Source organism: Argopecten irradians, chromosome 8 (assembly GCF_041381155.1).
Source record: "Argopecten irradians isolate NY chromosome 8, Ai_NY, whole genome shotgun sequence".
Lineage (NCBI taxonomy): Eukaryota > Metazoa > Mollusca > Bivalvia > Pectinida > Pectinidae > Argopecten > Argopecten irradians.
Window position 1 is genome coordinate 15,896,273 of NC_091141.1, and position 24,460 is coordinate 15,920,732.

The 24,460-nt window shown below is 34.0% G+C and overlaps 1 protein-coding gene across 1 annotated transcript; it reads right to left on the reverse strand.

Moving 5' to 3' along the window:
- Positions 1 to 11,123: 11,123 nt before the first annotated feature.
- On the reverse strand, positions 11,124 to 23,641 carry LOC138329492 (uncharacterized). The gene is made up of 9 exons (XM_069276516.1): positions 23,153 to 23,641; positions 19,061 to 19,185; positions 17,251 to 17,633; positions 16,448 to 16,501; positions 16,054 to 16,192; positions 15,697 to 15,812; positions 14,474 to 14,552; positions 13,479 to 13,834; positions 11,124 to 12,905 (listed from the first exon to the last, which is right to left on the reverse strand). The coding sequence occupies exons 1-9, from the start codon at positions 23,224 to 23,226 to the stop codon at positions 12,885 to 12,887; spliced, it is 1,347 nt and encodes a 448-aa protein (XP_069132617.1). The 5' UTR covers positions 23,227 to 23,641; the 3' UTR covers positions 11,124 to 12,884.
- Between the last annotated feature and the right edge of the window lie 819 nt (positions 23,642 to 24,460).

Sequence of the window (24,460 nt, forward strand, 5' to 3'; positions counted from 1 at the left end):
CCGTGCCGTCATATCAGCGCCCGGGCTGATATCACATTATGACGTCATAATTTGATATCAGCCCGGGCTGATATCAGTTATCAGCCCGGGCTGATATCAGTTATCGGCCCGGGCTGATATCAGTTATCGGCCCGGGCTGATATCACGTCATCCGGGGTTTTCACTCCGGATTTTAGAGTTGCCGCTTTGATTCAGTTTCCTACAGACGATAAGTTGAATAACGGATACAATTTTCAATTTCAAAATAGCTCTCGGATAAACGTATTGAGAAAGATATCAGAAATCAGAAATAGTCTGTTTCATGAAGATTTTACTGGAGATATTGTCTTAAGTAAGATCAGGTTGAAATGAGTTTTGTCCACAGTGCCGAAAACTGAGCATCGCAATTCACATAATTATAACACGAAAAGAATGTATTCGGTATAAATGAAATCAACGACATGCGTTTGTCAACAAGAAGAGACACAGGAATAAATTAGACAGTTTAATACGTGTAGTTTAATTTTCCCGTCGAATTCATAATTCATGTCCGTTGTAAAACTGATAATTCTGAAATGAACCCGCTTTGCCGGAATTTGTTGAACATTATCATTTTTTAAGTGATAGTTAGCCTTCAATAGGATCTTGTTAATTTTGCTTAAAATATATGTTTCACTTCGTTCATTTAACCGGGGATTATGTATTTGTTAAAAACATACACATGTACATGTAATGAAGTTTTTCCACTGTTTCAATATTAAATTGGCCTATTATGACCAGTGGAATATCGGTCGATCAATACATTTTAATACATGTTTTTAAATTGTTAAAAAAAATTCTCTTTTTTTTTTCAAAATGTGTGATAAAAAGGTTATGATATGTCAATTTTGATATCGCACCCTTTATCAGCCCTTGACCTGATATCAGCCCTCGGGCCTGCGGCCCTTGGGCTGATATGGCGGTCTCGGGCTGATAAAGGGTGCGATATCAAAATTATCATATAATAACCTCTAAGTATTGTCTCCTATTACTTAGTTAAATAATAATCTCAGTTATTTAGATCAATCGTCCTCTGTTGTTATTATATTAGAAGTTTTTAACCATATATCCTTTAATATTTGTGTTTTATTGCGAGATGACTTAATTCTAAAACTTCAGATGACTATTTCTGTTTTTGAAATATGGCCTAGAATATCATATTCTGTAAACAAACATAATGTTGTGTGCGATGATTATATTTCACGTTGACAATAAATAAGGCAAAAACAAACAATGATTCAATTTAAAAAGGAAAAAAAAAAAAAAAAAGACGCCGCGAAAAGTGAATTCTTATTGAAGAACACTATTATCCTTAATCGCGAAAGTAAATGGCAGTGGAAGTAAAGTTGATTTACACTATGAGCTTCAATATCTTCCCTCTTTCCCCATCATTTGTCCATTTATAGACGCTTATTCCTTTTTTGATATAAATTAACCACAAAAAGCCATAGCCATACATAACCATGGTTGCCAAGATTTCGAGTTCACGAAAGGATTTTTACCTTAAAATTAAAACAACACCGTCATATATAAACGTCAGCTAGACTACAGGGCGGTGGACGGACAGGTTGTTCACTTACAAATCCAGACTCTCCATATATATATTAGCATGGAACATGGCCCAGTGCGGCTGGCGATTAATCAAAATGGCCGGGAACAAATATTATATGTACTTTAAGTGGTATATCTACATATACATTCCATAACTAACAAACTAAGTAAATTAACTACTTACGCATTTAGTAACTTCAGTTATACTTGGCCCTTGGCCGATTCACCATCGGGCATATGCATGTATAGAATATGAAATAGATGTGTTGCATTAACGCACTTGCACATTCGTACAAGAACATTAGTGTCATTTCCACATGGCTAGCTTCACTAATTTCACATCAAGGACAACACATGGAAAACCATCTGCAGTTGAGTTACACCAGCTACATGCAGTCTCAACTGGAATGTGCCTACTGGGTCTGTGATAAAATTAATACACCTGAGTATGTTCAACATTTACAGAAATTAGTGATAGATTATACTGTTGTCTCCATACTTACGATATCTGAAACACGGATGCAGAAGCAGACTAGATTTGTCACTTAAATGTCATATATGCGTTTACGGCAGGAAGCAGCCAAGGATTAAACAACAGTATTTCTGTTCATATCTCAATGGATAAGTCAGATTTACGCTTTTGTTTATCTATTATACTGGAATACCACTTTAAGCCACACCACGTATCATTTCCTTATGATAAATTGTAATGTCTTTTTCCTCTGTGTTGGTTTGTTTGTATCGCCATCATATACTCACTTCTCCTAGTGGTACACACCAGATCTTACCCATAGAACCACTAGGACGATCCAAATAAGAGCTGCCCATTACTCACCTTAGTACAAAACAAAACATTTATTACTCAATATTTCAATTTTCACTGAAGCTGGATTCAATGAAACTACTTAAAAATCCGGTTTCATTTCCTCATGAACTTTGGTATGAACTTGGGTATCTTAACATCGGTTTTCGCGCAAGAAAATATTTTACCTAGACTTATACTTTTGCCTAAGAAGCGTACATGTAGGTGCTTAGCTTCCTATAAGGCCTAGGCATATATCTAAACAGCGTGGTTTTTTAAGTGCAAATATTACGCAAAGATTTCAACAATTTTAAAAGCATTTTTATGAACTCTCGTGTTGCTGACTCTTGTTTATCGTTCGAATCAGCAACATTGCCTACCGCAGAAAAATAAAATGTGCCATGTCCCTGTGTGATGTGTGTCGAAACTACGTTAGAACGTCTCAGTTACAAACAAATGATGAAGCCTAAACGGCGATAAGAGAAAACTATATAAAAGTCATTGAGTTTTGATTTACCTTTAATCAGTCGTTTAACTTGTTTCAAGGCTAAACCTCTAGAACCTTCCGTTCCCATCACGTTACGGTGACTCCATTTTGAATCGAAGCGGGAGACAACCGTATCACACAGTCTAGACATTATTCTTCCGCATCTTCGGCGGACCATTTTTACAATCACTTCTAATCTATTGAAAAAAAAATTATGTTTCATCTGGATTACATTGATAATATTTTCTTACGTCTCTCGTTGTAGACTTACACAAGCCCAGAAACTCGCATTTTTTTTTAAATCAACAAAACTCTAATACGATTGAATTGAATTATAAGGATTGAATCTTGCTTTGGCCGATTTCATGAGATGATGAATTGAGTTGCTTGTTTCAAGAGGAACTCAATTCATCACCCCATGAAATCGACCAAAGCAAGATTCAGTCCTTAAATACATGTGTTTCATGACAGAAAAAGTGTCTATCAACGTGTATTTAACAATTAAATTCATATCAATGTTTTATGTCAACATACCGCTTCCTTAAGAAATATAAGGTAAATGATTTCCTCTTGGAAGTAATTTTAACAAGACTTTTTATTTTTTTATCCAAAGGATACCTGTCTGTAAAACTTTAAAATACAATATAGTAAGCTGTAGAAAAACATGTCAATAAAAAGGTTTTGTACTATATATAAATATGCACCAATAAAATGGTTTCCTCTCCAGGTGTCAAGCGATATTGCTTGAAACCAAGCTCTAACAGTAAAATGGATTTACTATATAATGGTAAGAGTATGGTCTTCGTGTATCAGGATCATGATCATGATGCTCCAACTCCACAGAAAAATAAAACTTTAACGTAAGTGATAAAAGAATATTCATAATTCAACATTTATACATCAAGTATTCCAAGAACAGGGGATCATCGAAAACCTAATTAGTAATCTTTGTTCTATCCCAAAGACATTATATTATACACTGACACGAAAAACTAAAATGGATTGTGGATGTTAGCCGCAGAATCACTCCGCACGGGTGATCGGATGGTGTAGGGTTAAGTCACTCGCTGGGGTTTAATCCCTGACACAGATGTGAAAAAGGTCAGGAGTCATCTACCCGATCACGGTTTTGGGTCGTGGGTTTTCTCCGGGTACTCCGGTTTCCTCCCTTTCTAAAACCCCTCGCGCGCTTTCATCCGGGCCGTCGAAAGTAATTTGCATTAATTGTATATTAAACTTGTTTCCTAATCTATGTAAAATAAATACAGCTTTATATATATATATATATATATTCCGTAATAATACATTTGTGAAATAGCAGTATTTTTATCTAAATCATCATTTGAAAAATCAAAATTTAATCCTATTCTCCGCATAATTATTTCATAAAATAGTTGACAAAGAAACGTCAGTTTTCACCACTAAGTACGCTTTATATAGAGATTGAACAGTGTTTTGATTGCGTTAAAGGTGGTATGAACGCAATGGGATACAGACATATTCAATGTAGCGCGTTAGCGCTACATGTAGAATATGTCTGTATCCCATTGCGTTCATACCACCTTTAACGCAATCAAAACACTGTTCAATCTATATATTTACATAAATAAATCTACTTTTACGTAAAATTTAAAACGGTGATGGTTGCTAAGTTGGGTAACTACGGTAGTCAGGATGACCGAAGATATAGTTCCGATTGTTGAATGTTATAGCTGCAGTTGGGTTTGAAATACAACAATGACACTTTTCAATTATTTTCAACATATATTTTTTTTCAATTTGATAATATATATTAATAATGTCCATTTCGAATAAAAATTGAGATAACCAAGGCGGAACGACTACCGGTATGTATCGTTGTCAGGGTAGTGATGCGGTCCGAAGTGGAGCGAGCCGCCATATTTGATTTTCACCGAGGAAATGACTGTGATAAAGCCTATTCATGGTATGACCGTTGAGCTGCTGAATGTTTGTCATGTAAATCGGTCTAAGATCGGAGTTATACACTAAATTTTCATTGAGTCGGACGAAGTGTAAAATGGACAAGTGTTTGCGTGTGTAGGCCTATTATACACTGACACGAAACTAAAATGATTGTGGCTATGCTTTAGCCGCAAAATCACTCCGCATGTCTGATCGGATGGTGTAGGGTTAAGTCACTCGCTGGGGTTTAATCCATGGCACAGATGTGAAAAAGGTCAGGAGTCATCTACCCGATCACGGTTTTGGGTCGTGGGTTTTCTCCGGGTACTCCGGTTTCCTCCCTTTCTAAAACCCCTCGCGCGCTTTCATCCGGGCCGTCGAAAGTAATTTGCATAAATTGTATATTAAACTTGTTTCCTAATCTATGTGAAATAAATACAGCTTTATATATATATATAATCATACATTTGTGAAATAGCAGTATGATGCGACCATAGGATATATCGGTAATCCATTATTATTTTATTTATCTCCTCCACGTTCAATTTATCTAAATCATCATTTGAAAAATCAAAATTTAATCCTATTCTCCGCATAATTATTTCATAAAATAGTTGACAAAGAAACGTCAGTTTTCACCACTAAGTACGCTTTATAACGATGTAAATAATATGGATTACGTGATCAGAAGAAACATTGCCCGATATTCCGTGTGTGACAGGTACGATGACCACAAACTCAAACTCCCGATAGATCGTCTATTTGTCCATCAACGAGAATCATCTTCTTTTAAAAAAAGTTTTATTGTACATAAACACGCTGTTTGGCTTGTTTGTCCTGTTTCTATCAACAGTTATAACAGTTATATTTCTTCTTTTCAAATCATTGTGTATGATAGATATTTATTTTAAAACGAGTGTTATTTTCTACATTTTCCGGGCGAAAAATTTGATTGGATGAAGTGATGCTAGATCATAACCTTCATTCATTTCCAACATGTGGTATATAGTCAAGTATGTGAGAAATCTATCATATAACGGATAAATATTTAATTCTTATATTCATATTTTATTCCTAGACTCCCATAACACATATCGCCATATTTGGTCCATCGGACCTGCGGTTGTAATAGTATCAAAAGGAAGAAGTACGTCGATGTATATAAACATATCATAGTGTTTAAAATAGTTTAGTTCATTCTACATTGACTACTTGACACAATCAGTATAATGTCAAATAGAACAATACTTAATTATCTCGTGTTTGCCTATTGATACCATTTTTACAATACATTTTCATACATTGAGGACCTGCTCCTTTTCTTGTAGGAATACCTAGCAACGAAACGCCAACAGTTAGCAAGCTCATTTGTGTTGATTTTACTCAAACTTCATGAAAACATTGGGACACCTTTCTTAGAATAAATGTTTGCTTCGAATTGTTTTCCAGGCAGGAAGGTTAAAGACCTTACCAATACTAGATTAGAAATAGCTTTTATTGCTTGGAGATCAGACTAAACGTTGTTGTTCCGATTATAAATGAAACTAGTAACCATGGGATACGGTGTGAACACAATAACATGCACATTTCATTTTTTTACGATTAATAGATTCAAATATTGTTTTACTGAACCTGCAGTTACTGTGACATAGCCACTGTCGTAAACATTAATGTGTTTAGTTCACTTACTACTCCCTTGCATATTTGGGCGTATTATAAGTGCTATATCAATTTATTTGCAATATCGTATATATAATTGACAATAAAGGGACATGATGGAAGACCGACCATATCAGGAATATATAAACATATTTGTCTAAGATAACGCTCTCTTTATCTTCAAAAAAAGTTTGATGAATCTGTTATTTATGTCCGATTATCTAGCAATCGATTGCCGCTCGTAATCGTCGGTAAATAAAAACCAAAGTACGCATAAACACATAAAACGGATCTTAAGCACTAGAATGTGTAGATTCCCATATCCATAGGATTTTGCTACTTTCCCATAATAACAAGACAACGTATAATAGGTTATCGTTGACTCGCATGGAGGAGCTATAAACAACAAAACGTTTTTTTGTGTTCCTGCACTATGGTGATAGGTGTATCATCCTTCAAGGTAAAGCCTAATAAGAAGTATTTTATACCTTAGCTAACTTGATGATGAAGACATAAGGATAATTCATAATACATCCTCTAAAATGATAAGCACGTTTTAGTTACTACGTTTATTATAAATAGAGTAATTAACCCGTACTTAACGTTAGGCAAGACGTTCCATTAACATAACACTATTTAAAATGTTATTTATAAAAAAACACAATGTGTTACGGATCACGTAGGTTATGTACAATACAGTTTGTCTCTTATACACGTGGAAGGATTTCTACAGGCTTAGTCTGTGTTTTTGTACCACTTTAATATATATGTATTTCGTAGGATTAAATGTCTATTTTTCTAATTGAAATTTATATGAGTTACATCATTTTTATCTAAATAAATTAAATCGTTGTTCACGTGTTAAAATAAAATAATCTGCGTTATCAATAAAGAGAGGATAGGCTTACATTGTTAATATATTTGTTCGTATACAAGTTCTGCATGAATAGATGGTGGTAATGATAAATTGTATATTAGGGTTCACACAGCTATAGATTAAAAAAAAACAATCCCATGATGCTTCCCTATGGATATCTAAGTTTCTGGTATATTTGTACTCTAGATATTTGTCCTCGGCGTTACTTATCACTTTGTTGTAGGAAATGTAGTACGATGTCCGGTAAATCCGCGTCATCAAGTTGAAGGATTTCATGTTGTCCTTTCGGGCATAAGTAGAAACGAGGGCAAAATAGGGAAATCCTTTTATTTTTGCTACTGGGTAATTTCCGCGTGTCCACTATTTCAGCTTGATAAATGGACGAACATGAAATTAAAAGGGAAAAGGCAAGAAATCAAGCATAATGAAGCATTTGATTTTGTACAGAAAATTATGAAATGTCTGAAAATTATGTTTATATTGAACGAATAAAGTTTAACATTTATGAAACTTAAAAAACATCTTTCAAAGTAATGAACACGCAATGTTGCTTCTCATATACATTTGTTTGCAGATGGTTTTATAAATTGATTGTCAATATTCTATTGGCATTGAAGTTCATGTATCAATTAGGGATATTCGTCAGACTGACCCACCAAATATATGGTTCACATGTATATATAAAGGAAGTCAAATTGGTGTATTATTTCTTATTGAAATTTCATTAAACATGTTTAAAATTTAGCGAACCTTGGCGATAAAAAATAAAAACTTCAATACGAGTTTCATAATATCACGGAATTAACACAAACGTAAGGTAAGCTTATCAAATAACTATAAAATCTGCATTTCGAAACTTCATACGTCAAAACCAGCGAAAGCGACTTTGTTTTCCGACAACATAATATCTTTGGTTCTTAACTGTGGTTCAGGCGGATTATGTCATCAACCCTTTTGTGTTTTATTCTGTGTTGAAATTTTCCAACAGGAATATTACTCTAACCGTATAGATGTTCACTTTTTGTCTTTGCTTTAAAAGTTCACTTATTCTTTCTGAGTGGTTGTTGACCTAATTAGTATTGTAATTATTATTCTTACAAAAGATATCAGTAGTAGCAATTAAAATATTTTAATCAATTAGCCTTGCTAAAAATCCGTACTGTATTTATCATGTCATGGAAACCACGTTAGGTAATCTTAATCATATCCCTGGTAATTAAATTTTGACAAAGTAATGTGTAGTATACCTAGACAATTTTCTTAATTATGCCTCGCGGCTTAAACACTAGCCATATATGTGTCAGTGTTTCATACAACACGCAGCCAATCAGGGCAAACGACACAGGCGGAAATGGACATACCGGAGGCGATTATGTTATCTGTGGTGACATTGTTAGAGCACCACTTTTCAGTGTTATTTAAAAACAACTAATGTTTATTTTATTTTTCAGTCACAGACGTCTTGTGGTGTTAACAAGTTCGTAAATCGCAGAGGGTTTTCAGCTACACCTAATCTTATAGTATAACTGATAATGTCATCCTTTTGTCTTCTGATATAATCCGAGATGGCATATATATTCATACATAAATATAATGAGAGAAAAAGATCAAATAAATTCTTCGTAGAGAGCTAAATAACAAACAAAAAGAGGCGAAGGCTTCGCATTTTGGAGAAGAGACAGTTTATGTTATGTATATTTTAGATTTCGTTCCCTTTAGAACACTTATGAGAAGTTATAAAAAAAATGTAATTAAAATGATAAAAGATAAACAAAAATGTCTGTTTCAATCTGTATATCAATTGACCTGCATTACAGTTAGTGTTTTAATTTTGCTCCACATCTGTATATGGAAGTTAATACAGTATACATTCGAAATTGTGTTGATTTCTGAGCGAGTCTCTGGAACTTTTCGGGAGTATACGGTAATTAAAGGGCAATATCAACATTTGGTATAGTGTAATTGATACATACCAAATGTTCAGAAATTGAATATTTAAGTAACATATCTTGTGGAAACGATTATCTATTGTTTAGTCTATGCATAATCAAGTAAACCACAGTATCTGATAGAACATTCAATCAAATCAGTTTTCAATCATTTCACAATAGTTGTCCATTGTGTTCCCAAAAAAATTATAAGTGAAAATTGGAGCATCTAACCAATGTATTAAACCTGATGATCATCTCCACAAATTAGGTTCTTTGTGTGCCGCCGTGTATTCACCTGGCATATTATTACACCAGACGAATCATAAAGCTGTCACTTTCTCTCCAAGATCAAGCGACATTGGGGTAAAGACTTGATCTTCTACATACGAAGTAAGATGTTTTTGGTGATCAATCAGCCAAGAATACAGTGGGTTTACTAGTATTTTATCGTTGTTTGTATTTTATGCCCTTCGTTTCCGTGCTCGGTGTCAATAGTTCTATGTATAACACTCGGAAAGGTCAACTATCAACACCTTGCCTTTTATCATACAGGCGTGTGCACGAGAACGACAATACCGGCTAACATCTTAAAACATGTATGACTGTATACGTTAGCATGTCCTACACTGATGTTAGCTTGTTCAATCTGTGTATCAATGTTGAAGTGTTGTAACTACCTTTGTCAATATCGTTCAGCCTTATCACTTTACATAATCGTTATGTAAAATTGTAAAAGAAAGTTTTATTATTGAAGTATTATCAATGCATGAAAAATATTAATTCAAACATTGAGTTTACTAGATTATTACTTCATGGTATTCCTTTATATGTTGTTTGTGTGTTGTTTATATGTTCTTGCTAAATCAATATTAGCAATTGCTAATGGTCCTTTCAAATACGCCGATTCCGCGATACAACATTCAGTTAGTTTAGTCATGTGACTTTCATCACCACGTGACTTAATTTAGGGCACATTTGAAACAAAATGGCGGCATATGTAATGATTTTACATATGTGGAAAATTACATATCATGACAGAACATTTAACATTAATTATCAGAACAAAGTGTATTAAATTTAATCTAAATATGCACGAAAATTGAATTTGGACACTTTATAAGGAAATGACATGTAAATTACGGCATCAAATGGAGCTGTCGCCTAGCAGTTGGAAATCAACGGTAGCTGACGTCTCACTCACATATATTTCATAACTTACCTGGGTGCATTTTTACAAAAATCAATAGCAAATAATAGCAAATATCTGTTTCCGTTATTGAGCAAGTATTACCGACTATGACCTTTACCCGGACATTGATAATCTCTGCCTAAAAGTGTCACCGCCATGACAGAAAAAATGTGCCCTAAATTTTTCGCGGTCACATGACCAAATCAACGTTTTTACCTCCTACCCAGAAGAGTTCCTTGTATCCCGGAATCGGCGTATTGAAAAGAACAGATTTTCGACGTTTCAATTTACGTGTATATAAAATATACTCAAAATAAAATGAAAATTTCTTGTTTATTAGTATTTTTTTTGTCTCATCTACAGAAAATAATATTTTCACTTTCCATAAAATTTTGTGTTTTTATTTATACAAGAACACAGGCTTTTCTGGATAAGTTTCAATCACAACTATAATTTGAAAATCTTAACACTGGGACTTGTGAAATTAAATTAGCCATTAGGCATTAGGAAACGATATGCGTATTGCTTCGACAAGAATATCAGAAAACAGTACTGGTCATGTAGTTCGATTTTAGCTACACATTTGTATAAACTTCAATCAATATTTTCTACTTACAGACTAATCAATATGTGTCATGGTTAAACTTAAATACTGAAATCTAAAAAAAGGAGAAAAAAATCAACAATTGGTAGATGTATAACTTTTATTTTTCCTATTGATACATCTGATTATAAATTAAGGTAACGCACTATAAACTTTAACAACAGAAGGTAGGACAGTGAAAACATCTACTCATTTTTACGTTACTCACTCGGACTCTCGCGTTTTCTCACAGACTCATAACAAAATAGCAATTATTTCATGGTACATAATGAGTTTTCAAAGAGTGAACACCGGTCATTTACATAACGTCTAAATTTGCATATCATTATTGATTGCCTCTGAGAAAACTAAAGCTTTTTTTTATCTGTATGAGATTTACAGTTAATATCACATAAGATTATTTTGCCAAAATATATTATCTAATTTCACGATTATCACATTACGACGACCTAACCAACCGGTGTTATTCTTTCGTAATGTAACAACAATAAAGACTGATATCCTGAGACGGATCTTAAGCAAAATGATATAATGTCGCTCACTACTTGATAGCATAATCAGCTTTTAATACATCACCGGGGATTTTTTTTATAATACTTGTTTGGACAATCAGGAAACACAAAATTACAACGTTTTTCATGTTATCTTTAGCCAATCTAGTCTCATGAATAATATCTATAAAATACACTTTTCAAAATATAAGTTTCATAAACCCGGTCGACGTTATTGTGATAAAATGAATATATGATGGGAAGATGATGGAATTCGACATTAATATGAACAAAATGGAACAGACAAAACTTCAGAAAAAAACAATGAAAAACATAAAATACAATTTGAAATTATAATGCTTTTCCAAGTTTAGACAACTTGTGATTTGCTATAAGTCTTTTTCATCTTTTTGCAGAAAAAAACAACGTTGAATCCGTTTTGTTTTTTACGGGGCTAAATAAACGTTTTCATTTTGGATTTATAAGTGATAATGTCAATTACATGTTTGGCACAGTTTACTTTGATCTCTGTACAAATTATTAAAATTAGAGTTATTCTCAAGCTTATTTTCCAACAAAGGTTTTGAGCAAGATAATCCCCAAATTGAAAGTAACGCGTGACAAGTAACGAGAAGTAACCCGCTATTTTATTTTTATTCTTAGCTTTCTCATTACTGCATAATATTTTAATTAAAGAAAAAAAAATGAAAGAAATGAAACAAAATACAATAAATTAAAGAAACCAATTAATCTTTACAATAAGGACTTAATGTTTCCTAACTGTTCAAATGATTAACATTGTTGATTGTAATGTTAAAAGAATGCATTTCGAAAAAGAAAACATGAGCAAATAGTGAGCGAAAAACGAACAGCTAGGGCAACGGAAAGGACCTGCACAGTATGTAAGTAAGGCACAAGGCGCTGCCACGGAACCTCTACCACTATTGTGAGCGAAAAAGAAACTGCTAGGGCAACAGAAAGAAGCCACACAGTAAGTGTGTTAGGCACAAGCCGTGGCTACGGACCCTCTACCACTGATGTGTGTTAGTAAATAATGTGTGCAAACATCGTGTGCATTAATTTTAAACACATATGTGTCCACATACTCTATACACGCAGTGTTCTTGACGAATTTTCACACAACAGAAACTCCATCCCTCTTGAATGATGACGAAAACACCCAAGCTCTCGAAATTATACTGGTATTGCGAGTATCACCGCTATGGTGTTTTGCCCAAAACTATTTAAGCAAGTTCAAAGAGCGAGCTCTGATCGTCTTTCCATTGCCATTTGACTTTAGCACTATTTTCTGCGGTAAGCAAGATTTTCCCAGATTGGTCAAAAAGCATTCCTCAAAGCTTGGTGAAAAAGCTCTGAAAGCAGACACATAGAGATAAGCATGAGTATAAATAAATGAGACATCTCAATGTTAACCAACGATTAATGATAACTATGTTGAGACGCATACATTTAGAATGATTGTGGACGAACAAATGAATTTCTTTATGATATGATGTCGAAATCTATAAATACACAAATTATTGACATCGTACAAGAGCTGAAAATGACATGATTGTCCGTTATCGACGTATCTTGTATAGTATTCAATATATTTCGCTAACGTTGACGTTTGCAATGTTACTAAATATGAAATACATAATCGTTAGATGTCAAAATGGCGAGAACTTGGCACGTATTGTGTTGCATAGAAATTACTTGGTGGCCATTGAATTTTCACATTCAACAACATATTTACAAGTAAAGCAATCACATTTTTCATGTTTTGCATTGGCTTTTTTAAATTAAACTTTTTTTACATGTTTATTAAGCATTGATTCGTCTACATAAAGAACATTTTGTTTAATGTACATTGGAGAAATTCAAAGTGTTGCGGTGGACGATATAGACTAGATTCTAGACGATAAGTTGTAAGTCTATAATCTCACCTCTTCGCTGTCTTTCGTCTCCGCCACCTCCTTGTAATTAGGCGGTTCCTCATCGGAGGCAAATACGGGATTATCTTTTACTAGATTTTCCGTGCTAATTTGTGTGTTAGGATACGCTACAGCTGAAATGCTACTAGCGGTCGATATTGTTCTGCCAAGACTTAAACAATCACTACTGAAATTGCTGTAGTTGCTGTTGGGGCGGCTAGACAGGTCTACAGCGGAATCCTCTTCGTCCGACGTGTCGTTAGAGGCTGCGTCTTTCGTCAAATCTGTAGAACTGCTGACGGATCCCAGTAAACCAACTGAAGCTAATCTAGTCAGTACGGGTAACAGACTGCTTCTCCTTCTCTTACCTAATAAAAGACAATAGCATTTGATTGACGATTTTATGATAATCATTTTGAGATAAAGTAAATAAAAATATTACACGAACTCAGTGATATTTAAAGATGTTGACAAATGTTTTTAATACAAACGTATGTCGGTGAAGAACATCAATGTAAAGAAATTGTGTAAGTTTGTGTAGTTTCAATTCCCAAATATGATATTTTTCACATACAAATATCGATATATCAATAAATGTTGTTTAAACCAAGTTGTAAATAGACCTTTATGATTCCTAAAATATGCTTCAGCCATACAATACGACCGGATACAAAATAGTTGATGACACTAATTCAGTAATTATTTTTTTGGTATATCAACTTCTTTATATGACTCTAAAGTTTAAAAAATGTACATTGATATGACGATTCCTTGAGAGTATGGATATCACGAATATTTGTTTGTAAGTGAGGACACAGTGATTGCTAGTTGAAATACAGACACGGCCAAGTTGATAGACCGTTAGGCTATGTAACTTTATATTTAGCAGACACCGCGATATGAGTGATTTATTCCCACACTTGTGTTTTTCACACGGACCAATTTAGTTCGGTCAGCCTTCAGTTGAGCCCTGTGTAAAATTGTCAGAAATGTCTGTCGTAACATACCTTCCGGCGCGCACTGCTGGATTTCACGGTCTGTGGCACCTCGTCTTCTGCACAGACTTTGGAGCTGTCTCAACTCAATCTGAGAATCAAATGATTATTTAAGGTAAATGATAAACGTAAACAAGTCGAATACATTTGTATGAGTAGCTGACTCAAAATATTTCCAGATATAAAGCATAATGTTTCAAATTTCGAATCAATATTACTCCCTAGAGACAAATCCAAATGTTTGAAGACGTAGCTTTCAATAAATAATTGATCTTGCATCACCTAATAACGATTTTTATCTTTAACATAAATTGATACATATTATATTAGTGTTAATTAGAGAGTGAAGACAAATCTCAAAGATCAGTCCGTCAAGACTGTTGTGATAGGATTTAGTTAGCTAGACATAACATTTTTTTGTATAATACCTCTGTCAAATGCATTATTTGTGGGTTTTTTCTCTCATATGTCCGAGAAGTTATGACGATTACCTAGCTTACCGAACTGTAATTTACGAGCATTGATAACAACAAAAGGCGATTTCATATAGTTCGTCTATCGTTTTATTGCAGTCATCGATTGTCGCAAGAACATCGCCCTCGGCTACCTAATTGCTATTTAGGTGCAATGACTAAAATAAGTGACAAATGATACTTTGTATGAGCGCCAAATTACAGAATGTGATATTGCCCCAGGCCCCGATAGGTTTCACCTTGCACGGATAGCTTATGTATGTTTTTATGACACAGTAATACCATGATTATCCTACTCATCGTTGTGAGGTCAAGCTTTTTACCAGGAGAGAAACATTCGTGTTAATGTAATATAAAGTAGATTTCGCTGTATTTGTTTTACTCCCATACGATCAGATGTAAAAGACGTAGGTCTCCATATAGACTAATATTAACATGTGTTTATTATGTCTTTACAACGTAAATGTTTTTATACGCTGATAATCCGATTATTCCCATGGGAAATTGTGATGTTTTTTTATAGCTACAGTGATTGTATTATCTCTAATTTACTTCTACGTATTGTTTTTGAACGTATGTCAAATAAGCATTTACAGTTTAGTTTGTTGTCATTAATGCTCTTTGAACAGAATAACTTATATATAGTGGTCATTAAAAAGTCTGATTGGTAGGATAAATATTTGATAAACATAGTTAACAGTGACATTTCTATCAAACAAAAAGTTTTAACCACGGGATTGATTGTTGTACTTAAGAACTTACCCTATATAACTCTACTTTCATCTTCATATCACTAGCTCTCTTTACAGATCCCCTGTATTGCTGTTTAACTATCTTCAATTGTAAATGATCTTTTTCTTGAATGACCATTACGAAACCTAGTAAAATAGAAAGATGACATATAAATATCATCATAAAGCAAATATATGGTAGCAAAATACTTTTTTCACAGAACAAAAAAAAAATAGAAAAAAAATAATTATGTTACATTCTCAATGATACTTTTTTCTAAACAACAAATACAAAACGTAATTATGTGACATTATCAATGGAGCGAAACATTTCGTCTAATAAATGTGTCGTTTGATAGTGTTTAACCATAAGAGAAATGATACTTACTGTTAACGATCCTTATAACTCTCCAAGGTAAGATAAAGATCATAATATGAGCAGCCTCTGTCTCTGGATGTGCCCATAGTCCCTCCCAGAAAATAACATCAAGAGCCCACGAAACAGTGATGACAAATGCATCGAATACCTTTAAAAGTAAAAAAAAAAAAAAAAAAAAAAAAAAAAACACATCAGTATCATCTATTGCCAAAGAACAGGTTGATGCGAATAAAAAATATTAGAAAGAAAGGAAACATGTGTGTGTTGCTATGAACTCGAAACAAAAATGAAGGACTAGTAACAAAGCTTCATTTAAAACAAAAATCATAAGATACATAATTTTGTTTGTATTTCCCGTGAATTATTGTTTTGATTACTTCATACCTGACCTAGAATAACTTACCTCAACTTTATGTGAGAGGAATTTCTTTCCCATCGCAAAAACTTTAAAGAAGGTCTGAAAGGTCAAACAAACTTTATTAGATAATTAATAAATTTAGCATGGCGACTAAGTAGAGAATGTTTAGCCCATGCATATTTGATAATGGAGATGCATAAAACACATTTACATATACACCTTTATTCAAAATATGCCCAAAAGCTTCCGTAACTATAGCCTCAGGACCTACCTCTCCTTCATTTATTATATGGACCTATCTTCTGATATTATTTTATAGTTAACCTTTTCGATATAATTTTTGATACATTTTCTATTAAGATGCATTTTTGTTCGAATTACGGTTAAAGGTGGAGCGTGGTTATAAATCATATGATGGCAATTATGGCCAGCGCCTACATTTATATATGCTATCCATGTCTACAATTATAATTCCATTCACCGTTATGTATACAAAGCAGGTTTGTTTTGTACCATGCATGGTTAGCTTGACGGTTTTAGGGAACTATCATAAAACATTCTCGAAATATTTGTTGGCAGCATTACAGGAATTCCAGATCCGAATTTTAAATGCATACTATTTATAATTAAGATCAGTTAAATGTATAATACAGAATGATTTATTGTGCTTTACAAAAATACCTTGTTTTAAAACTTATTTTACCATTGAAGAAAATATATTTTGGCATTTAAGAATAAAGTCTTATGATGTCATTAAATATAAGGCATACGCGTTGATAAGAATACGAGAGATATATCTTACTGCTTCCTAGCCAGGTGTGAAACAATTTTATAAAGTTTGTAATCACCTCTATAAGTAAAATGGTTAGAATGACCATACTGCCTAGATGGAAGGCGTGTGTAAGTTCATGGAGAATGTGGTGCTGGATATATTTGTTTTTGTCCTGGAAGGAGTGTTGGTGATTTCCTCCTGCGGCCCGCTTGTGGCGTCCCTTCACATGTTCCAGGTGGTGCAGGGAATGAGGAGTAGTATTGGAGAGCAGTTTCTCCAGCGCTAATCTCTTCTCCTGGATGTCGGTCGCCTTTACGTCATCAAAACACTCCCTGAGTATGACGAGAATATCGGATAACGGCTTTTTATCCCAGCTCGTCTTGTTGAGTCGAACTGGGAATAAGTCTAGCAGGACATCCTTCGTATACACCTCCAGCTGCTGTTTCTCCTGAAGTTCGTCTAAAACCACAATAAGTCATGTATATTATAGAAAGTGATATATAAAAAAGGCTCGGGATTCAGATCTAGATTTTGAAATATACTTGGAAATAATTGTAGTGGATACTATAGAAAAATGATTTACTATGAAGTAGTGTCTTATATAATATATATTCATGGCATTGAATATGGTGAATAAACGTAAATAAAAAGGGCTGGATTTTATCACAATTTCCTATCAAATTGCAAGAGGTGACGGTATCTCTGTACAGCTTTTATTCACTACATGTTTACTAAGTTCGATTTTACTAAGACTACGTTATTTGTAACAATCATCAATAGGATTTCTTAAGTTATTTCATATAAATGATGATATGATGGATTATAGGCTTATGCAAGGACATTTATCGCTATCTATCATTAATATCAGATAACGATATCATGTCTGATACACACTGCATTCCACTGAAGGAAGTGACAGTGGCATTATGAACGTTTAATGGCAGTGTCACTACCATACCTGGGGTTTACATAACCGGATACATGTAAAGGTAGTGTTACTATTGTGTAACTTTTCGGTTACCGATCAATATATGTGCATAAACGCGTCAGATCGGATACCGCGGACATGATCACCAGTAATAAAAAAGCCAGCCAAATATATACAGGGCCTACCGGGTCATCAATAGCACATTAAACAGTGGTTAGAACAATAGGAGTCATTATTGAGACTTGTGACAGGGCACATGAAATATGCTGACAGGTTTGCTCGCAGATCGAACTACGTATTGGCGTATTGAAGTGTAGGGACGGCACGTGTCAATGACAACGGTATGGCAATTTTACGCATATTTACGATGATTGATTGTAATGTGGGTGATTGTGAGGTCGTTATTAGCATGCTATCCACATTATACACATGAACAAGCCGTTCAACCTGACCTTAATATACATTATCTGGGCCACGAGGCCTCATCATTGACGGTATTATAACGATAACATAAATGGTAAGTCTGGTTCACTTGTTTCTGACTGGTATCGCCCAGTAACTTCCGTGTAATTTAATGACTACAAATACTACGTTTTACTCTACTTTGTTTTGATATGACATATATATGTATATATATGTTTTGTTATATTAGATTTATATCTCATAGAGTTCTAGAAAGAATTATTTGCTTCGTTTAAAACTGTACTTTTTTTTTTATTTTGAACCTCGACGTTTTCATGAATTTGAATATAAAGTTTTCAAAAAAGCTTGAATAAGTTTATAATTTTGCGGTTTGACCAAAAATCGTCAGATGATATTCCGTTCCCTATTATCACACGGATCATATCCGTGTCAATTTCATTATTTCCAAAAAATCATGACAATACCATCTTCGCAAAACTGACAGAGTACAGGATACATGGAATAAATAGAGATCTGAAATTGTGATTGACATTACCTTTCATGATTAAGATGTCGCTGATAATTTGACCGATGACACAACCTGCGTCCATAACTGCCAGAGTGCACAGAACAATAAGGGCTACATGGGTGTGAAGGATAGTAGCTAGGCGCTTCTTGAATCTGCAATTACGGATCAAAATTTAATTAATTAGTTTAGCCAAAAACATGGAACATTTACTTTATTTAATGTGCATACAATACTGGTCAAATTCACCTTCATAGCTTCATTTTGCATTTACAACAAACAGTTCAGGTCACAGTTGATTATTATACAGCATATATATATGGACCTTAGTCTACTTCAAAGGCATACGACATTGCAGGTCAAAGTTCACAAAGCATCAACAATACGAAAGATAAAAACAACTACAGGCCAAAGTTCACTATGGCAGGTCAACATCCACTTCAAAAACATAAAGCAGCCAACCAGGTGTTAGGATTTATAAATACACTTATACCAGAAAAATGCGTGCTTCCTTCGAAAAACAAACAGGTAAATTAAGGCAAATATAGATTATTAATATACAAATAGAAACGTACAGTCCAGATATCCAATACTTAAACCTTCGTCTCTTAATTAAGGCTTTATGTTGAGCTTGATGCTTGTCCGTTAATATCTTTTTGTACGTCATTGTTAACAGACAACTTTTAATATGCTTTCCTCATTACGGTCCTTACTGCTATGTTACAACATTTTATCTTCCGCTATATACATGATTATATAATTTCTGAACGTTTAAGGTCCTTAAGATTTTCTTCCTTTCTTACATTTGTCTCCTGGTTTAGTATGTATAATCAATGGAATGTCATCACGGTCTTCAATACTTTTACCCTCAAAAAAGGACATAATAAATTTAACAAAACCTTTTAAGGCCAGAGACAGTTATACCTTATCATGTCTAGTAAATTATCATGGACGCATTCAGTTGTGAAATTAACAAGACAAGAGAGAGGTTTACATATTTCATTTGACATAGTCTACGTGCGGTTCACGTGTCTACCGCTTTGCTGCTTGGAACACAGTAGTTCATAGCAGTAAGTGATGAACGTTTCCTTCCAAGTGTCCAGGCATGTTAACGCAAGCACCTTAGGACAATTTTCCTCCCAGAATTAAATTATATTTTCTCTTTTCCCCTTTTCTGTTTCAATGTTGGAATTTAATATTGTATATATGCTGTCAGAACGAAATTTATTCTGTGGGCCTGCACATTTCTGTATGTACATTAACTAGTTATAATGAATTAGATGTGTCTATTCAGGGTGTCATATATGTCAGTTCTGATGATAGTGTACAGTTAATTTATCATTAAAGCATGAACTAACCGCAGCTACCACTGCACACCATGCATACGACTCCAGTGTGCAATACACAAATATGGCGTCTGCCCAGACGGGCTCTTTAATTAAAAGCCACGTTAACATTTAATCAACATTTAATTGTTTATGTCCTCATTTAAATTAACTTATATCTATTTCGTTTGTCCCATTTAGAATTGAAATGCATATATAATGAGCATTCGTAAGCCTAAACGTCAAATATTTTCAATTAATGTAAACATTTATTCAAAAGCAATCAAATAGAATATTAACGAAGGCTAGAGTTAAGAAATTACAAGTAATCCAGAAGATAACGAACGTAGTTTTAATTATTTTAGAATAAATAATAATATGTTTACTATGTCGCACTTATTTCATTTATTTCAAAATGAAACGAATAAAAAACTTGTCATGTTTTCGAACCTGCATTTTCAAAAAAGGCTTAGATTTGCTTATATACAGTTTTCATAAAATGCTTATTCTCAGAGTTATCTGAATGTTCAATACAATTTTAATAAAAGAAAATTCATCTGTTTAAACCTATTCTTAGACTGAGTTCGATGATAAATTTTAAGGTTATGAGAAAGCCTAAAAATACATGAATGAATTCAATGTTTTTAGCTATTGTAAATTTATGCAGTGCGTGCAATAGTGAACTATGGATGAAATTGATTTTGAAATTAATATATACGGAAAATCAATAATCGACTGAAAGAGGTGTATTTTAATAATACCTGTAAATTAAGGTCATAGGGATAAAATACATGTCACATCAAAATGGAAAAGAATTTACTGTAGAATAAATCGATGAGATATTACCGTCAGAAAGGACAAAAAAGGTGAACTCAAGCACCCTATACAAAACAAATGTCTTACAGTGTGTATGACTTTCCTTACATAACACTATCAGTAACAAGTTATATATAGTAATATTATCGATGAAAAGGTAAATCGCTTAAACACTTACCACCATAACACGGGTGACGTAAATCTGTATTTATCATAAAGGATCGATAAAATGACGCCTGTCCAACATTATCAAAACACTACACTACAAAGACGTATTGTTCACTAAAACTGTTGTATGAGAGTCATTTCGTCGTTTAATAACTGGTACACATTGTATATACAAAATTTCTATGAGAAAAACGCCACATTCATACAAGGCGTAGTTGACTATTTATCTTTCTAATTTATCTGTATTTGCTTTTAAAACGACCCACTAGCTAAGCGTTGTTACAATTTCCCTATGCACAGGGGAGAAAATAAATGCTTCTGGTTAATTTGACGCCATGTTGTCTTCTACATAGTTATAGTACTCCAGGTATGCTGCCAACAAGACAACGTATCTACATTCTAGATAAATTAATGTCAAAGCGCCACAAATGACCGTCTAACAGTACAATCCACTGCACATTTACAGCGTTGACAAATTACCGCCCGAAACATGCCTTACAAGGCAATACCACCATACACCAACGGAACAATGTTAATATGCTTACCGTGAACCATAACCGAGAGAAAATATGCAGTTTACATTTCGTTTGCCTTCCACTTCAAACAGACCACTAAGCCATGAATTGCTAAAATTGTGCTACAGCAAGAAAATTCTGACACACCACAAATACCAATGACAATAAATAAACTACTGTACATCATAGAAAAGAAAATGCCGACCAGTACAATGTATGCTGCCAAAATACTGTCCTCTCGTAAACAACGGATGATTACAAAACACTAAGACCAAATTTGTAACTTCTCATTAAATTACTTCCGACAGCACATTACGAAATATCACCTAGGATTCATTAGAAGACAACCGGGACATATTCATAAGGGCTCTGCAAATAAATACAAATGCATTCATTGTACAACAGATTTCAGAACACATTATAAGAAGAACTAGCAAAAACTGCAAAAATGTATATTGAGTTGTTTTCTAAACGTTAAGAACCCAGAAAATGACTACCTGCATATTCCATCTCTGAAACATGGAATTAGAATACACTTACACCAGGAAATCGCCACGCGTAGCCTTATTGATGCATAAATACATGTAAATGCATATAATGTAATCGTGTTCGTTTTGTTTGTCTTGTTAAAGAGGCAGATCGCCTCGAAAATTTGACATTTTTGTTTTGTCCACAAGGTTGGAATTACTTCCTTGTCCCATAAATGCATACAAATACAAAAATCATTGTCCTGCGCTTCAGGTATACAAACCCCACCGTTACCACCAAGAAAAGTCAATACAACAAACATGCGCCATAACTGAAAGGTAGAAATTATACACTGCAGATATATACATGTCACAAAAAACTACCTGTCACATGTAACGCGAAGACATCTTGGCAGTGTCTTCTAAAACGATCACCAGATACACCTTTATCGTTACATATTCTCTGACACAAAAACACAGATATAGCATGACTCAGTAGTCGGTCGAAAAATGTACAGCTGCCTACGACTTAAAAAACACGCAACATTATTACATGTAACGCCAAATTGAATCATTTACGATGATTGCAGCGAAACATCATAATTTTCGGATGCATCAAAAAGAACGGAAAAGTATCAAAGATTTCACACATTTCATACCTTATTGTTCAGAATTGAAATGACAAATATAAATTTATGTAACAAAATTACAGGAAATTAATCTTTGGTGCTGAGCCAACCAAACCATATACGTGTATAAAGTAAGCTTTAGTTCCGTGTTCTAGGGGACTTGGTCGTTAATTACTCCCTCCACATCCTTCTTTGCTCTTACCTTCCCTGATGTTTCGGCTTCCGACGACCAGGAAGTGCATTGTTATTACTCTCTGCTGATGCTTTGGCTTTCATTTTTTTTATCTTTCTACAATTCCAGTTTTACGAAAAGGGTAATCAAAATCCAGAGAATGTTAGCACATCTAAAACAATAATGTTCTCAAGAGGGTCAATTGAATTTTCTTTCAACTATCCATTTTCAAGTTTGGTTTCACAAGCGAAATATTCAATCAAAAGTAATTAAACAAATTATTAATCCAGCGTTCTCCGATGTCAGTTCCAAACGCGCAAAATTTACCAACAGTGAAGATTTCGTAATTTTTTACACTTCCATATAAGTCCGACTCAGGTGATGTAATTCGAAGGTATCGAGATCACAAGTTCTTCCTCAGCCCAAAACCTGCTGACTCCAGACACTGTGAAGTGTGTATGAGCCTACTGCTTGAGCTTACTTTGCCTACCTGTGCCCTCTCCTCAGGACAACTCTCTTACATCAGGACACAGGCCTGGACTGACGGCTCCAGTTATATACGCCTGTCATAGAGCACCTGTCACAGAACCTCCAGTTGACGAATAAAAAACTTGGCTTGTCAGGAGAATGACGGTCGTGCAATACGTCACCCTTCCTCTGGCTTATTTGCGAGTGAGAGAATTTCCTAGCAAGGTTTCTTTCCGCATATGTCTCATTTCAGATAACTAACCTCAGAATGTCACTGTGAAGCACCGCGAAACTAGGAAATACACATCATCATCGTAATTGGCGAAGGCGTTAAAACCCTAATCTACTATGTACTGTGTAATAAGGAAGGACTTGTACATGTTGGTGTACCACTGTGGTAATTTTGACCTTTGGTCATTTGAAACCAATATAGAATAACAGCATTTATCGATTTGTAAATAGAGAAAAGTATTTGTTCGAGTAACTTTTGGTACGAGTTAAATTTACTTTGCTAATAGGTAAACCTACAGATAAAGAATTCTTTTGACTACTTTTAATTATTGTGCTATTTTAACGTTCTTTAATCGAATCGTTGAACATTCGTCTTTCGAATTTGTTCGAAGAGAATATAAAAAACTCAATGCAATGATAAATTTATTGCTGATATGTTGTTGAAATAAAAACAATAGTTCATTTGCTATGGTGATCTGGATATCGGATAAATTAAAACAAGAAAACACACAAAGTGTAATATTATCACAATTTACATTTTACAGCTCAACCACCTCTTCTCATTAAAGCTACGCATTTGACATAAAGTAGACTATAATATTTTACTACATATTTCGTATGCTTACGCGTTTTAGAGGT

Bases quoted from the DNA above. Each gene is read 5' to 3' on its own strand.
- LOC138329492 (XM_069276516.1), bottom strand. From the start codon at position 23,226: ATGAAAGCCAAAGCATCAGCAGAGAGTAATAACAATGCACTTCCTGGT. The intron at 19,186-23,152 runs GTAAGAGCAAAG...CCGTAATTGCAG, and splicing joins AAGCCGAAACATCAGGGAAG to ATTCAAGAAGCGCCTAGCTA. The intron at 17,634-19,060 runs GTAATGTCAATC...TTGTGGTTTTAG, and splicing joins CGACATCTTAATCATGAAAG to ACGAACTTCAGGAGAAACAG.